Source organism: Vombatus ursinus, unplaced genomic scaffold (assembly GCF_900497805.2).
Source record: "Vombatus ursinus unplaced genomic scaffold, bare-nosed wombat genome assembly UNPS02014768.1, whole genome shotgun sequence".
Taxonomy (NCBI): Eukaryota; Metazoa; Chordata; class Mammalia; order Diprotodontia; family Vombatidae; genus Vombatus; species Vombatus ursinus.
This window is the reverse complement of record NW_020954546.1, coordinates 4,787,065-4,802,945: the sequence shown is the minus strand read 5'-3', so window position 1 is coordinate 4,802,945 and position 15,881 is coordinate 4,787,065. Positions and strand designations below refer to the sequence as shown.

The 15,881-nt window shown below is 42.4% G+C and overlaps 1 protein-coding gene across 4 annotated transcripts in view; it reads left to right on the top strand.

Moving 5' to 3' along the window:
* LOC114043102 (tuftelin-like) overlaps positions 1–15,570 on the top strand; it is a 46,237-nt gene extending 30,667 nt beyond the window's left edge. Inside the window, exons 8-11 of one of the 4 annotated variants that reach the window (XM_027862043.1) lie at positions 6,728–6,833; positions 7,610–7,693; positions 8,360–8,460; positions 14,185–15,570. In XM_027862043.1, the coding sequence (XP_027717844.1) occupies positions 6,728–6,833; positions 7,610–7,693; positions 8,360–8,460; positions 14,185–14,320 (427 nt within the window). In that variant the 3' untranslated portion in view covers positions 14,321–15,570. Of the gene's footprint in view, positions 1–6,727; positions 6,834–7,609; positions 7,694–8,359; positions 8,461–8,958; positions 9,101–9,292; positions 10,982–14,184 lie in introns of those variants that run through there. The other 3 variants (XM_027862040.1, XM_027862041.1, XM_027862042.1) reach the window with 3 other exon arrangements.
* Positions 15,571–15,881: the final 311 nt, after the last annotated feature.

Here is a 15,881-nt window from a genome sequence, read left to right as displayed (position 1 = left end):
AAAAATTATTGCCAAGATTGTGAAGTATCCTGGTCAAGAAACTGAAGACCTCAGGGACCCAGCTTGTGTTTTTCATCACTGCTGCTTCTTGAAGGCAGGGGATGCAGAAAACTATAATTAATTTAGGATTTTGAATGACAGACTAAGAAGGTGGTGTCTGAGAATGGGATTTGGCTTTTTTGGAGCACAGCTCCAAAATATAGGGATGGCAGATTCCTGGTCAGGAATGGAGTGTACCTCATAAAGCCTAATAAAAATGTATGTGTTTGCTACCTTACAAATTTAATCAAAAAGGCTTTAAAATAAGTATGGGCAGTGAGGAAGCTGCCTGCATGTATCTACCAAGTTCCATTACATGGAAAATACATAGCTACAGTGAATGAAGAATGATAGTTAAGACACCCAGAAGTTTGTAGTAGAAAATGTCCCTCAGAAGAGCCATTAACTCAAATGTCTATACAGAAATGACCAGTGTTTAAGGCACCAAGAGGAACTAGGTAGGCCTTCTGTAAGGAGGCATATTTGATTCCAAAGGTATTTTGAGATTTGATGGGCTAAAACTCATGACTAGAATGTGGCTTTGGATGAACATACCTTACACAAAAGAAATGGGGAGAGAAAATGGAGTGAGAGCGGGGTGGTGAAGAGCGTTAATAATAATAATAGTTAATGTTTATGTAGTGTTTTAGAACTGCTTTACGTATATTAACTCATTTAATCTTCAGAATAATCCTGTGAGGTAGGTATAATTATTATCCCCATTTTACAGATGAGGAAATGAGGCTGAGAATTTAAGTGATTTTCCCAGATGCTTCTAATAGGAGGCTAAGGCAAAATTTGAACTGCAGTCTCCTGACATCAAGTTGAGCTCTTTATCCATTTTGCCACCCAGCTTCCTTTGGGAAGTTCTGTATGTTGAATGTATATTCATGTGAGGAAATCCAGAAACTGTGGGTGGGGAAAGTGGCCAGGAAAGGATAATGAAAAGAAAAGCATTTGGATAGAAATCATCAAAGGAAAAACCAGGGGCTATTTTGTCTATCAATAAATAAATAATAATAAACATTAAACACCTACTTTGTGCCAGGCACTGTGTTAAACACTGGGGATACCAAAAAAAAAAAAAAAAAGGCAAAAAACTGTCCTTGCCCTCAAGGAGCTTTCAAGCCAATGGGAGACTCCACGTACAAACAAATACCAAGCAAGCTATATACAGGACACCAGGAAATAGAAGGAAGGCACTGGAATTGAGAGAGATTGAGAAAGGCTTCCTGTAAAAGATGGGATTTTAGTTGGGATTTAAAGGAAGCCAGGGAGTCAGTTGTTGGAATAGAAGAAGGAAAGCATTCAACATGGGGGACACCAGAGAAAATGCCCAGTGTTTCTTATTCATGGAATAGCCAGGAGGCCAGTGTCACTGGATCAAAGAGTAGTCAAGGAGTGAGGCATAAGAAGACTGGAAAGGTAGCGGGGGCAGGTTATGAAGGAATTTGAATGTCAAACAGAGCAGTTTGTATTTGATCCTGAAGGACATAGGAAGCCACTGGAGTTTATTGAGTAGGACATGGCCAGACCTGTGCTTTAGGAAAATCACTTTGGTGGCTGAATGGAGGATGGATTGGAGTGGGAAGAGGCTTGACAGGCAGACTCACCTGCAGGCTATTACAATGGTCCAGGAGTGAAGTGATGAGGACTTGCAGCAGAACGGTGGCAGTGTCAAAGGAGAGAAGGGGGTGTATTCAAGAGATGTCCCTGAGGCGAAATGAACAGGTATTGGCAACAGATTGGACACGGAAGCTGAGGGAGAGTGAGGAATCCAGGGTGACTCATAGGTTATGAGCCTGAGGGACCAGACAGATGGTGTCGCCCTCTAGTTATAAGAAAGGTAGGAGTGGGGGAGGTTTGGGGGAAAGATAATGAATTATTTTGGGCATGTTTAATTTAAGATGTCCACTGGACATCCAGTTTGAGATGTCTGAAAGACAGTTGGAGTTGAGAGTTTGGGGCAGGATAGGTAGATCTGAAAATAATTAGCACAGACATGGTTATTAAATCCATGGGAGCTGATGAGATCACCAAGTGAAGTAGTATAGAGGGAGAAGAGAATAGGGCCCAGGATAGAGCCTTGGATACCTATGGTAAGAAAGCATGATCTGGAAGGGGATCTAGCAAAGGAGACTGAGAAGGAGAGGTCAGATAGGTAGTAGGAGAACCAGGAGCCTGGTGTTCTGAAAACCTAGAGAGAAGAGAATATTGAGGAGGAGAGGGTGATCAAGTGTCAGAGGCTACAGAGATGTTAGGGAGAATGAGGACTGAGGAAAAGACCATTGGATTTGGCAACTAAGATCATTGGTAACTTGGGAGAAAGCAGTTTCAGTAGAAAGGTCAGATGCAAGATTATAAGGGTTTAAGAAGCGACTGAGGGGAGAGAAAGTAGAGACATCTATTATAGCCTTTTCAAGGAATTGAGCTACAAAAGACAGAAGAGATATAGCACAGTTGCGGGGGTAGGAGGGTCCAGTTTTTTCAGGATGAAGCAGACATGGGCATATTTGTGAACAGGGAAGGAGCCAGTAGAAAGGGAGAGATTGAAAATAAATGATGGAGTAAGTATGACTGGAGGCAATCTGTTGGGATAGATAGAATGAAATGGGATCACTTGAACAGGTAGAGGGGTTAGCCTTGGTAAGGAGTAAGGCTGCCTCATGATGTGAAATGAGTGAGGGAGAAGAGAGGGGAAGAAGGCACCAAAGTGATAGATGAGGAAGGTGCGCATGGCAAATGGCCTCAATTTTTTCTGTAAAATATAAGGCAAGGCTTTCATCTGAGAGTAGGGGAGGGGAAGCCATGGGAGGTTTGAGATGGGATGAGAAGGTTTGGAAGAGTCCCTGTGGAGAGTAGGTTAGTTGGTAAGGGAAGGTGTAGAAGGCTTGCCCAGCAGCAGTGAGGGCCCAGTTGAGGTTATATGACAAATTTGTAGTGGACCCAGTCGGAACAGTTGAGTGATTTTCTCTACCTTCATTCAGCAGCACAAATGTAGGAGCAGCGAATGGTGTGAGTGATCCAAGGCTGAGGCTTAGCTGGGTATAACGGGTGTAACTTTGTCTCCAGAATATACACTTGGACAGAAAGGAGAACTAGGTTGGAAAATAGACCACACATTTGACATTTGGGCATGTTAGAGAAGTGATGAGGGATTTCAGTTGTTCAGACATCTGCCAGAATGTTCTCTGTGTAACTGACAACTTCATTTGTCTTAAAGGTAATTTCATCCTTTAAAAGTATAGGAACCAAGAAGGGAGAATTCTGGGTTGGATTCAGTTCTTACTAACTTGGAGGAACCAGTTGCTGGGGTAGAAATGGGAAAATGGTGGTGGGGGGTGGGGAGAGTGACCACTTGTGATAAGGAAATTAAAGAAAAGCTAGGCACACTCTGATATACACCCTTGATTTAGGGAAAGTAAGATTTCAAGGGTTACAGAGGAGTTCTTAACCTAGGGTCTGTGAATTAAAAATTTTTTTTTTGGTAACTATATTTCATTATAATACATTTCCTTTGTAATCCTATGTATTCTATTTTGTGCATTTAAAAATATTATTCTTGGAAGGAGTCCATAGGTTTAACCAGACTGCCAATAAGTCTGTGATACAAAAAAAGATTAAGAACCCCAACTTCGCAGGAAAGATAGGTATCCCTTGGACTAATATTCTACAGGAGTCAGGCCAGGAAGGATGGGAGGTGCTTGGTAATGAAATTCTGACAACACAGAGGAGGAAAAAGCAGAGTTTTCTGAAGAAACCAATGTGATTGTATAGGAAATTACCCAGCCAACTTAGATTTTTTTTTTTTGTGGCAAGGCAATTTGGGTTAAGTGACTTGCCCAAGATTACACAGCTAGTAAGTGTCTGAGGCTGGGTTTGAACTCAGGTCCTCCTGACTCCAGGGCTAGTGATGTATCCACTGCGCCACCTAGCTGCCCCCCAACTTAGATTTTTAAAAGATACACATATGCATCCATGTCTCTCTCCCCCCTCCATATATATGTGTGTTTGTATCAATACACACACACACACACACACACACACACACACACACACACACACGTGCATGTGTGTATAAAATGGAAAGCAAAGACAAGTGATAGGAATGGATATAAGAAACCCTATAAAAATGGCCCTATAAAAAATAGTATCAGGAATGCTAAATCTCAGACAGCTAAAGCTCAATGAGAGTATGAACTTCTTAAGAACGTGGATTATCTTGCTTTTCCTGTTTGTATGCCTAGTATTTGGCATGTTGATAGGTACATAGTATGTGTTTAGCAAGTGCTTTTTCATTAATTTATTCATTGTGATGAAGTTGGCAAGAGAAGCTAAGGACAGTGAAAAAGGGTGAGTTTTTGAGATTTTTTTAAAGCTCTGTTGGGGGAAAGAATCAGAGAGAGGGGGAGAGAAGGGCTGATGCTTGGGGTGGATGGGATGACGATACCTGAGCAAAAATAGAAGATAATGCTGCCCAGTCTTTACTTATGCATTTTCCACCAAAAAAAAAATGACAACACAAATAACCTATAGGCAGTTAATGCCTAAGATAAGTAAGAGAGTACTTTGTTACCCAGGTGACCTTGATTAATTCAAGTCATCCAAATGAAGCATCCTTAGGTACTCAAAAAATGGGTGGGTGTGATTATTGAGCCTCTGTCAGTGATATTTGAAAGACTGGAGTTGCTATTGGACTTTAGAAGTAAAGGATAGAAAAGGCTGTGATTGGCAGAAGTTTGTCTGAAAAATATCTGGGGGTGTTAACGAACTGAAAGCTTGATATAAATTTGCAGGGGGTGGGGGGTGGGGAAGCCAGTGAGATCTTGGTGTGCATTGAAAGGCAGACTTTCCAGAAATAAACTGCTATCCAGAGATTATCCCAGTGCTTCTTCTGTTCTGCTGTGTCAGACTACATCTGGAATACTGTGTTCAGTTCTGGGCGCCATAGTTTAAGAAGGGCATTGAGTGAAAATGTTTAATATGAATGCATAAGTAGAGCCTATATTAGATTGCATGCCGTCTTAGGGAGGGGGGAAGGAGAGGGAGGGGGAGAAAATTTAAAACTCAAAATCTTGTGGAAGTGAATGTTGAAAACTAAAAATAAATAAATTATTTTTTTAATTAAATTAAAATTTTTTAAAAAGGATGTTGACAAGGATCTAAGACATCTCCAAAGGTCTCATGATGGAAAATGCTATCCACATCCAAAGAAAGAATTATGGAGTTTGAATGCAGATCAAAGCATACTATTTGCTATTTTCCTTCTGTTTTGTTTCATTTCCTCTTTCTTGTGGTTCCTGCTATTGGTGCTAACTCTTCCTTACGATATGACTAATGTGAAAATATGTTTAATAGGAATGTATATGTATAGCCGATATCAGATTGCGTGCCATCTTGGGATTGGAGGGGGAGAAAAATTTAAAACTCAAAAGCTTATGGAAGTGATTGTTGATAAATCAAAATAAATTAATTAAAAAAAAAAAAGAGGGCATTGAGAAGCTGGAAGAGTATCTGGAGGAAGACAACTAGGATGGTGAAGGGCCCTAAGTCCATATCATGTGAAGATGGGTTGAAGAAGTGGCATCACCAAGATTTAAATGCAGGTCCTCTGACTCAAGCTCGAGTGCTCTTCCCACTACATGGGTTCTCTCAGCCACAGAGGACAGAACCTGGAGCAACAGGTTGAATTTACAGAGGCAAATTTAGATTTGATACCAGCAAAGACTTCCCAATAATTAGGTCTTTGCAGAGGTCAAATGGTCTGCTTGGGAGGAGGTGGTGGATTCCCCCTTCTTGGAAGGAAATCTTCCAGTAGAGTTTAGATGACCACTTGGCAGTAGATTGTAGCAGGAATTCTTAGAGGATATAAGTGGCTTCTAAGATCTTTTCCAGTATAAAACTCTGGGATCACTGCTTCTTCCCACTTCAAAATGTCCTACACAAAGCTGCCAAGATAACCTTCTTGAAGCAGAGGTCTGAGCATGTCATTCCTGTTCAAGAGTCTTAATTGGCTTCCATTGTCTCTAGTATAAAATATAAGCCCTTTGGGTTTGATATATAATCAATAATCAAGGGCCAGTAAACATTTATTAAGTGCTTACCTTGTGCTAAGTCCTGTGCTAAGTGCTGAGAATGCAAATAAGAAAAAGACAGCTCTTGCCCTCAAGGAGCTTACAATCTAAAAGGGAAGACAATACACAAAAGGAGGCTAGAAAGAGGGTGCTGCCGGAGGATACCCAGGGGGAGAGGGGAACATGGGAACATAATGTGTGTAAAGTCGAAACCAAACAGAGCAACTGATGGGAAAATATAATGATGTAAGCCTTTTTAGTAAGTCGTAGCCTTCTTTCTAGATTTATATTTCCTTAATTACATAAGTATGGTAGAATATAAACTCCTTAAGGGCAGAGGTTGTGTTTCTTTTGTCTTGGTATTCCCAGTGCCTTGGCACATAGTAGGCACGATAAATGCTTGTACTGGAATTCCAGCTCCAGAATGTTATGAGTCTAAGCCATAGGGATAGCTGTCAAAGATGATAGTGAAAAAGAATATTAAATAGAATCTCCTCTCAGAGCAAAAAGAAACAGAATTTAACAGCCCTGGAAATCCTGCCTTCTCTCTTGTAACTGGACAGAGAGAGCATTTTTCCTCTCTGCATCAATCCTCTGGTCCTTTCTGTCTTCAGGGCTGCTCAGCTAGAGAAGGAAGTCGCTGCCCTTCGGGAGAAGATCCATCACCTGGATGACATGCTGAAGAGCCAGCAGCGGAAAGTCAGGCAAATGATAGAGCAGGTAAGAGTAGACATCACCACCCTCTGACTTTTTCCCTTCTAAAAATGCCCCAGCCCTCACTAACCTATGGAATTGTTTTTGCCTGTCAAGTCTGGGCAGGGAAAATCCCTTTGACCCGCTAGGAGATCTTGCCTGATATCCAGAGATTTCTGGTCAAGTGCTTATAGCCTACTCTTGGATTATCCAGCATCCTTTACTCTCCTGGTTTGTTTTTTTCCCCCCTTTACCTTCCTTAGATGGTGGGGAAGGGAAAGAAAATGAGCCAAAACTGTCTCCTCCGTTTCTCCGTGAGTCATTCTGAGAATACTGTTGTCTTTGGAAATAAAGAAGTAAACTCTCTGCTTTGTCTTTGTGAATGACCTAGAGCAAATTTTAAATCCTAAACTGGATTCCACTCAGACACATGCTCACTCACACTGGCATATTTCAGGGTTGTCTTCCCCTGTTTGTGGTTTAGTTTGTACTCAGAGAATGCAGACTCTTTTTCCTATGAGCCTAAGCAAAATATAATTAGGAAGCTGCATCTACTGCACGATTGAATGTGTATGTTCCAAGGCCAAGTAGAATACATTGCTTTGAATCATTTGTCCTCCTGCTCCATTATATTGATCTAAATCGTTATATTGATTTAAGTGTCTTTTGTATCAAAAAGCAATCTGAAAGCATGCTCTTAAAGAGCTGAAAATTCATCTTTCCATACATTCTCTAGCAGCCAGAGGTGAAAGTCATTTGACCTGTGTTCATTTTTTCAAATCGCCCATTGTTTGCCCTCACAGCTTCAGAATTCTAAAACCGTGATTCAGTCAAAGGACACAACCATCCAAGAGCTCAAAGAGAAGGTTGCCTACTTGGAGGCTGAGGTATGACTCATGGGAATCACTTTGGAGGGGAATCTGGGCTCTTTGGGCCTGAGAAGATTAGGAGGTTTGTGGCAAGAAGGCTTCAGGAAGTGAGGCTTTGGGACAATGAGTTAATCAGCAGGTTTTCATTGTTGGGATGGTAACCGTGGTCTGCAAAGTGCAGTTGTGTTTACTGAATAATTTCTAACTTTGCTGCAGGGCCTTTACAGTCTTTTGGGTAACTAATAATTATTGAGCAGCTGTGTCTGCAGAAGACTTGAGTGAGTGGTACATAGAGGCAAAATAGAGAAGGAAGAGGGGGCCTTCTGCCCTCTGGCTGCTTACGGCCTAGTTTGGGAGACTTGGACACGTGTAACCGTGTACACATAATATGTACCCAGACTTAAAAGACTACCTAGACAAGTTTATCCAACAGGGACCGGAGTGTAGAAGTGATAAAGGGATGTCACAGTAAAGGGATGATCATTGTTGGATGGGCAGATAACCTGGAAAAGAAGGGGTTCCACTAAGGAATGGTGGATAGGGAGGGAGAAGGCCTTTCACTTGAGGAAGGAGTAACAACACCTCCAAAGGGAAGGTGGGGAGATGGCAAGAGAAGATTAATCGGTAGGTGGGGGCACATAACAAGAGAAAGGATGTGCTCTCACTTTGGAACGTACATTCTAGAATTTAGAGATGCATGACCGAATGGAGCACCTGATAGAAAAGCAGATCAGTCCGGGCAATTTCAGTACCCAAACCCGAACCAAGAGTGACAACCTGGGAATGTGAGTATATATACCTATGTATGTGGGGTCTGTGTCAGAAAAAAGGAAAGGAGGAAGAGAGAACAATCTTGGCTGTAAGAGGACTCCTCTTTACTGAGCTCCATAGATAACCTTGGTATTGAAGGGACGACTTATAGAACAGGTCTTCCTTTAGACCATACGGGGTTCTTAACCTGGGTCCTGTGAACTTTTTTTAAAAAATATTTTAATAAATCTACTTAATCAATTGGTTTCCTTTGTAATCTTATGTATTTTATAAATTCAAAAACATTATTTTATTGGCTTCATTTGGCTTGGTCCATCGGCTTCCCCAGATTGCCCGAAGGGTCCTTGACGCAGCAGGTTGAGAACCCCTAATTTAAGCCCTGTTTTGACCTGATTTCCCACCCTGATCGTTCCTTATCTGTCAGCCTGACACCTCCCGTTTCCCACATCTCTGCTTTCCACTTCTAAATTGCCCTCTCGTCTCCTCTTTCCCGATACCATCTATGGGCCAAGGTTGAAGATGTTTTATGGGATGATTGGAGAAGAAGAGCATGTGTGGATATAAAGAACAGCGTCAGCTTCATAGGACTGGAAAGGGTCTTGAAGCCATTATCTCTATCTCACTGCTTCACTAAAGGGCACCAGACTTCTGAGAGGTGATTGGCAATCCGGGTTTTAAAAAACTGGGTCCCTAAGAATAGAATTACTGGGAAGACTAGTTAGCACTGAAGGAGTAGACCAGAGAGAAAGAAGTAGAGGATGGATGGGGTGGAGGAGGGGGCATCGTAGCTGATGAGCAGGACCTATAAGGCATTAAGTGTTCGTGTCTTGTGTCTCTTCTTTTCAGCGTTAGGATCTCCCGGCCTCCAAACCCTAAGCCCTTGCCTCTCATCCGGGTGGTGGAAACCTGAGCTGCAAATGAATATTGCTGCTTACGACCCTTATTGGCCTAAAGAGAAAACCCACCTACCCTGTCGCATCACAGACTTTTACTTCTTGACTGGTCCTTGGCTCCCCCCTGCCCCGGGCCTCATGTTTGTATGCCTAATTCTCGAGCTCCTTTCTTCTGTCTGCCCAGCATACAGAGGAGGGGGAGGGCCTTCCTCTGGAGACCTGGAGCCCTTTGAAGGAAGCTACCGACAGAAGCCCCTCTTTGCTGAGGCCAGGGCAAGGGTGGAGCCAGTGCTGACACCCATAATACCATGATTGTTGCTGATCTTCATTAAAGAGGAGATTTTTCCTCTGAAAGTGGGTGTTGAGCTGCCCTGGCAAGGGTTACCCAGCAGGACCGGGATGGGGTGCCCTGACTCAACGTCTGCCCTGACACATGGAGAAACAAATATCCGCTTGGCCTGGCTGTCATCCTGAGGGACAGAACCTCTTTCTTCCAGTGTTGCTCGGCTCCTAGCAACGGTCCCCCACAAACACTTAGTCCTCTTCCCAAGATGGCAGGATGCCTACCCAGCTTGGGGGCTGCCTGGCTTCAGTGAGGATGAATCTCACCTTTGGTTAAGTCCATTTTCCTGGGGAGGAGGGTGAGACAAAAACCCCCATTCAAAGAATGGATTTGTAGCAGGAAGGGGTCCCTAGGGACACTGACAGCCATGCCTTAGTCCTTGCTGCTTTTGTCTTCTCCCACAATTCCCAGAAACCCTTGGAGTGTTCTTGTTTGTTTTTCTTTCTTTTTTTTTTTCCCCATTTAAACTTAGCCCAAGAAACACCGCAGTCTTCCTGGTCCCAGTGCCTGGAGGAAGGCTTTTCCACCAGATTGCATCAGTCCCAGAGAAGTAGCCATGCCTCCCCCAATATTTATTTTGCTAAGTTATTGGTGTCTTTGGTTATGTCTTGTGGTTGTTTTAATACCAAAGTTTTGGAACCTACCTATAGAGTTGCTTGAAACTGGGAAAAGCTTTTTGTGTGTCTTTCATCTTTCTCCTATCCCTGTGTCTTCCTCTCCCCTTTCCCCATGCCTAATTTGTGGACCAGGTAGGGAATTGTATGTGTGTTTATGTATTCAGGCTACAGGTGGGGGGGGGAAGTGGATGGGAAAGGAAATGTATATTGATTGTACAGAAAATTCATGAATAGGACCCTTTGGGAAAGGACTTGGTTCTTCCTTGAATCTCCCCCTCCCTGTCCTTTTGGGTATACTGCCTCTGAATGATCACATCTCCTCTTGGTCCCTGACTTGTACCCTCAGGTGATGGAGATAAAATGTCAGAGGACTAGCATAGTCCTGTAGAAAAATATTAACAAAAAGCAAAGCTCTTATTAAGTTACTTAGCTCTTCCTGGCTCAAAAGTAGAAGGCTTAAGTTTATCTGTGTCTGTGTAGAGGAAGCCTGGGTACTAGGCCTAGTCCTGCCCAGAACTTGCTCTGCCACTGCGGGCAAGTCCTTCCATGCTCCAGTTAACTCATCTGTGAAGTGAAGGGCCTGAACTAACCTATTTCCAAAGTCCCTCCTAACTCTAAAAGGTGTTTCTGGCCTATATTCTTTATATGGTGAATCGAATAAATTATATTGATGCGCCTCTCAGATTCTGGTCTGGTTTTTGTCTATTGCTTGAAAAAACAAGGGGCAGCTAGGTGCAGTGGATAGAGCACCAGCCCTGAAGTCAGGAGGACCTGAGTTCAAATCCAGCCTCAAACCAAACACTTGACACTTACTACTAGCCGTGTGATCCTGGGCAAGTCACTTAACCCCAATTGCCTAAAAATTTAAAAATTTAAAAAAAAAGAAAAAACAAAAACACCTCCTCCTCTAGCCTCCTGAAGGAGGCCCTTTCTTTCACATCTGGAGAATCCTCATGGGGACAGATCTTCCTCTTTTGTATGATTTGCATCCCCTCAACCCCAAAGGCTTTGTGGTTTCTTTGATTAAGTGCTTTCAGAGTGTAGGGGCTGTGGAAGGGGAGCTCAGCTTAAGCTGTCTGTGCTCTCATTTAGAAAGGATAGGAGAGTTTGGGGCTGGCTCCTAATTCTGGCTTTGGGCCTTGCCTGGTGTGGAGGCCTTGGCTGAACCCCTGAATGTCTCCTGGCTTGGGAAAAGGAACTGGTAGGGGATGGAGGTGCTGTGATTACAGATATAGCCACCAACTAGCACCGCAGGGTACATGAGTAACTAACTGCCAAGTCCTTTGCAGAAATGAAAAGCTCTAGAAATGCTGACTTCAGCTGTTTCAGAGTGTTTGAGGCTATCTCTGAGCATCACTCAATTAGCACCAACTCTTTCTTTCTGGCAGGGTATGCAGATGGCTGCAGGGCTGAATGGGGACATGGCTGAATTTACACTAATCCTCTCTGGACCAGAGAAACCTGAAACCCCACCCCCACCCTTGTCCCTCTCCTGCCACCCAGTTCAGAGGAGCCTGAGCTCCCATTGTTTTTCTTCCCCTCTCTCATTTTTTCAATAGATTCACACCCAGGGGTGCAGAAGGCATCAGGAACCTCTTTCCTCCTCCTCGAGCTAACCCACCTTTCTTTGCCTGGGCTGGGTATCTCTTGTCTTTGTTTTCAGAATTATTAACAGGGCACCAAGCAGGGTGGACTGACTAAGGTGCCAGGAAGACTTCCCATTAGAAGGAGAAGAAAGGTGTGGGGATAAGAATATCCTTCTATAAAAAGGAAAGGCTTCTTTTTGAAACCCAATCTTTTGATTTGACTGAGATTTATTAAGGACCTATTATGTTCTTAACAAAAATGAAAGTTCATGCCCTCAAGGGGCATACTTTTCCTGGGGATAGGGTAAGGGAATGTGTGTTCAGATAAGCAAAGCAAATATGAGGGTTTAGAAGACTCCATTAGAACTCGTGTCAAGAAAAGCCTCATACTGGAGTTAACAACTGAGTTGAGCCTGGAAGGAAACTGGATTCTAAGAGGGAGGAGGAAGGGAGTACATTCCAGGCACAAGGGGCAGGAGGTAGAATGTCTTGTGCCAATGGAAGAGCAACTAGATCAGTTTGACTAAAACACAGAATGCATAAATGGAAGTATGTACGGCAAATCTCTTATGTAAGGTGACCTGTTGCCAAACTGCAAAGGGATTTCTGGAAAGAATCATTGAAAAGAGAGGCATGATAAGTAACAAAATGGACCATTTCAGAGAAACCTGGGAAGACCTATATGAACTGATGCAAAGTGAAGTGTGCAGAACCAAGAGAACAATTTATACAGGAGCATTACCAAGAAAAAAAAAACTTTGAAAGCCTTAAGAACTCTGACCAATGCAATGACGAAAAAAAAAAATTCCCAAAGGACTGAAAATGAAGAAAGCTACCTGTTTCCTGTCAGAGGGGACAGATTTAAGATGCAGACTAACATATTTTTGAATGTGGTCAATGTGGGAATTGCTTTGCTTGATGAAACATTATTGTTAGGAAAGTTTACTTTTTTTTTCAGTTTGGGGGGATACAAATTTTTTAAAATTCAGAATGAGACATTTTTGGAAATGGCCATTATGCCGATTTGTTTTGCTTGACTGCATATTTGTTATAAGGGTTTTTTTTTTCCTTCAAGCGGGGTCTGGAAGGAGAGAAAATAAATGCTTGTTAATTTATAAAAGAAAGGAAGAGGTCCACCTGATATAAATAGCTCTCTTGGTCTTCCAGATAAGAGTGGTTGATTAATAATTGGGCGTGTTGTAGCTCAATCAACAAGTATTTATTAACCTGCTATGTACTAGGCATTGTGCTAAGCATTAAGGAGACAAAAGAGTTTATAGTCTATAGGGATAGACAACATATGTATATATATAAAAGAATATACAAGATATGAATGGAATAAATACAATGTATTTTATGTGTGTGTGTGTGTGCATGTATGTTCAGTCATTTTAGTTGTGTTTGACTCTGTGATCCCATTTGGGATTTTCTTGGCAAAGATACTGGGGTGGTTTGCCATTTCCTTCTCCAGCTCATTTTCCAGATTAGGAAACTGAGGCAAACAGTGAAGTGGCCCAGGGTCACCTAGCTAGTAAGTGTTAGAGGCTAGATTTGAACTCAGGGAGATGAGCCTTCCTGACTCCAGGTCTGACATTCTATTCACTATGCCACCTACCTGCCTTACACACACACACACACACACACACACACACACACACACACACACACGGGTATGCACAGATGACCCTGAGCAAATCTCTTAACCCTCTTTGCCCAAGTTTCTATATCTGTCAAATGAGCTGGAGCACAAAATGGCAACCACTCCAGTATCTTTGCCAAGAAAACCCAAAAATGGGGTCACGAAGAATCAGACACAACTGAAACAATCAAACAACATTATTATATATAGTAATAAATACATAATACATACACTGTGCATGTGTGTATATATTATATATCTGCATATGTCTGTATGTGTGTATACAGAGGGAGAGAGAGAGAGAGGGTACAAAGCCTGATGCAGAAATGAAAAGATGGAATTTGTGCTTTATCTAGGAGTTGAACTGGACAGTCCCTGGGTTCCCTTTCAGCTGAGTCTTAAGGCTCTGTGTTTCTCCATGTAGGTGTGGTGCCCTTTCTGTGTAAAGTGGAAAATTTGACATAGGGAAGGGGCACCAGGGTTGGTAGGGAGAGAAAGGCATCTGAGTCTTGGAAACTTTTCAGCTTGAGAGGTGGAAGGAGGGAGGAAAGGAAGTGAGATCGACAGAGCCCAGTGTTCTTCAGGCTGGGCACGGTGAGGTAAGCTGTTCTTGGACTGAATGCGCTATTTATTTCCTGTGTTTTGTCATTTTTGAGCCAGCTCTTCTGCTGCTTTCACATCTTGTGGAGAGAGGATCAAGCCCTATTCCCCGGAGCCTTTGCTGGATCAGCCTGTTTCCTTAAGCTGGGTGTCAGAGCTGCCCAGACATGCATTCCTCATTAGCAGCCTCCTGTGAGCATGGAGCAGTTCAGCCCCAACGTGGGAAAAGAAACTGGGGAGACCTCTTTCCAGGGGTGTTCTACTAAATGTTTAACAACCAACCCTGGGGGCAGGGAGGAATGTACCTTGACACGTTTTAAAATTTTAATCTGCATTATTAACATCTTTTCCATCAATTTCTGTAAGCCTAGACATTCAACAAAACAATAGATCAAGCCCTAATTTCTATCCGTTTGCCAATTTCTGAAATGTAAATGTTCACACTGAAAATTTATTTAATAATGGTATTGCTAGGTCAAACCTGGCCCAAGCACACCTTTCCTTTTTCCTTTGATTATTTGTTCATTTTCTTCATCCTCCACCATGACTAAGTCAGATATGAAAAGGGTTAACAGAGACATGGACACCTCAAAAAACAACAACAAGAAGGACATTAAAAAATAATTAACTTTCTAACAAAAGAATTGACTGGCTTTCTTTCAGTCCTACTTAATTGGACCTTTTTAGCTAAACTACTGGAAGACTCAACCTAAGAGAAAACCCTGTCATCCCAAGAATTAAACGGCTTAACGTTGACCCTGGAAAGGATTCTGGAAACAAGAGTAGACAAGGAGAATACCTTCTGGGTTGGAATTAGCAGCTCTATCTTTTTAATCAGCTAAACAATATGTTGCTGTTTATTTTCTTTTTTTTTATTTCTTGCTCTTCCTTCCTTCCTTCCTTTTCTCTAGTAATTCCCAGGGTTCCCTCAGTCCTCAGAACTAAGTATTTCTAAATATGGGACTGAGCTTGGTAAAACTGACCCAATAACAGATGTTTGACTTGGGCTCTTAGCCTCTTGTTTTGTGTTCAGATAGAAGAGTTTGGCATTCACAAATAAAAGTGGTTTCCTCCCTTCCCTGACTCAGTTCCAATCACCATGGCGTCTCTACTCAATTTCTAGAATGACCCAGTTTGACACCCCCAAATTGCCCCACCTACCTTTCTCCAAGGTCTCTATGAATAATTTTATACCAGCACAGAAGACAGGAAAGTGTTTTCTTTAGAAAAAAGCCTGGAAGAGTGTTGGCTCAGCATGCTCCCCAAACAATAACTCATTTGTACAGCCTTTGAGTTTTACAAAGTAATTTCCTTACAACACCTCTGGGAGGCCCATCTTCAATGACACCTTCCTTGCATCTTCCTAAACGTATGTGGTGGACTATCCTTTATGTCGGGGGCTCTTAATTTGGAGTCCATAAACTTAAATTTTTTAAAAATTTGATAACTGTATTTTGATATAATTGATGTCCTTTGTAATACTGTGTATTTTATTCTATGCCTTTCAAAGAATTCTGAAACAGGGTCCATAGACTTTGCCAAATGGGGTCCATGACTCAAAAAAGGGCCTTCTCTAGGGCCTTTTTAAAACCCAGAATCCTCTGGTTCTTGGATTCTGAGGGCAAAGAGGATAATTAGCTCTTTGCAGCTGGGTGGCAAAGTGGCTAGAGTGCTGGGCCTGGAGTCAGGAAAACTCGAGTTCAAATCCAGACTCAGACAATTGCTGGCTGTGTACCCTTGGGCAAGTCACTTAACCC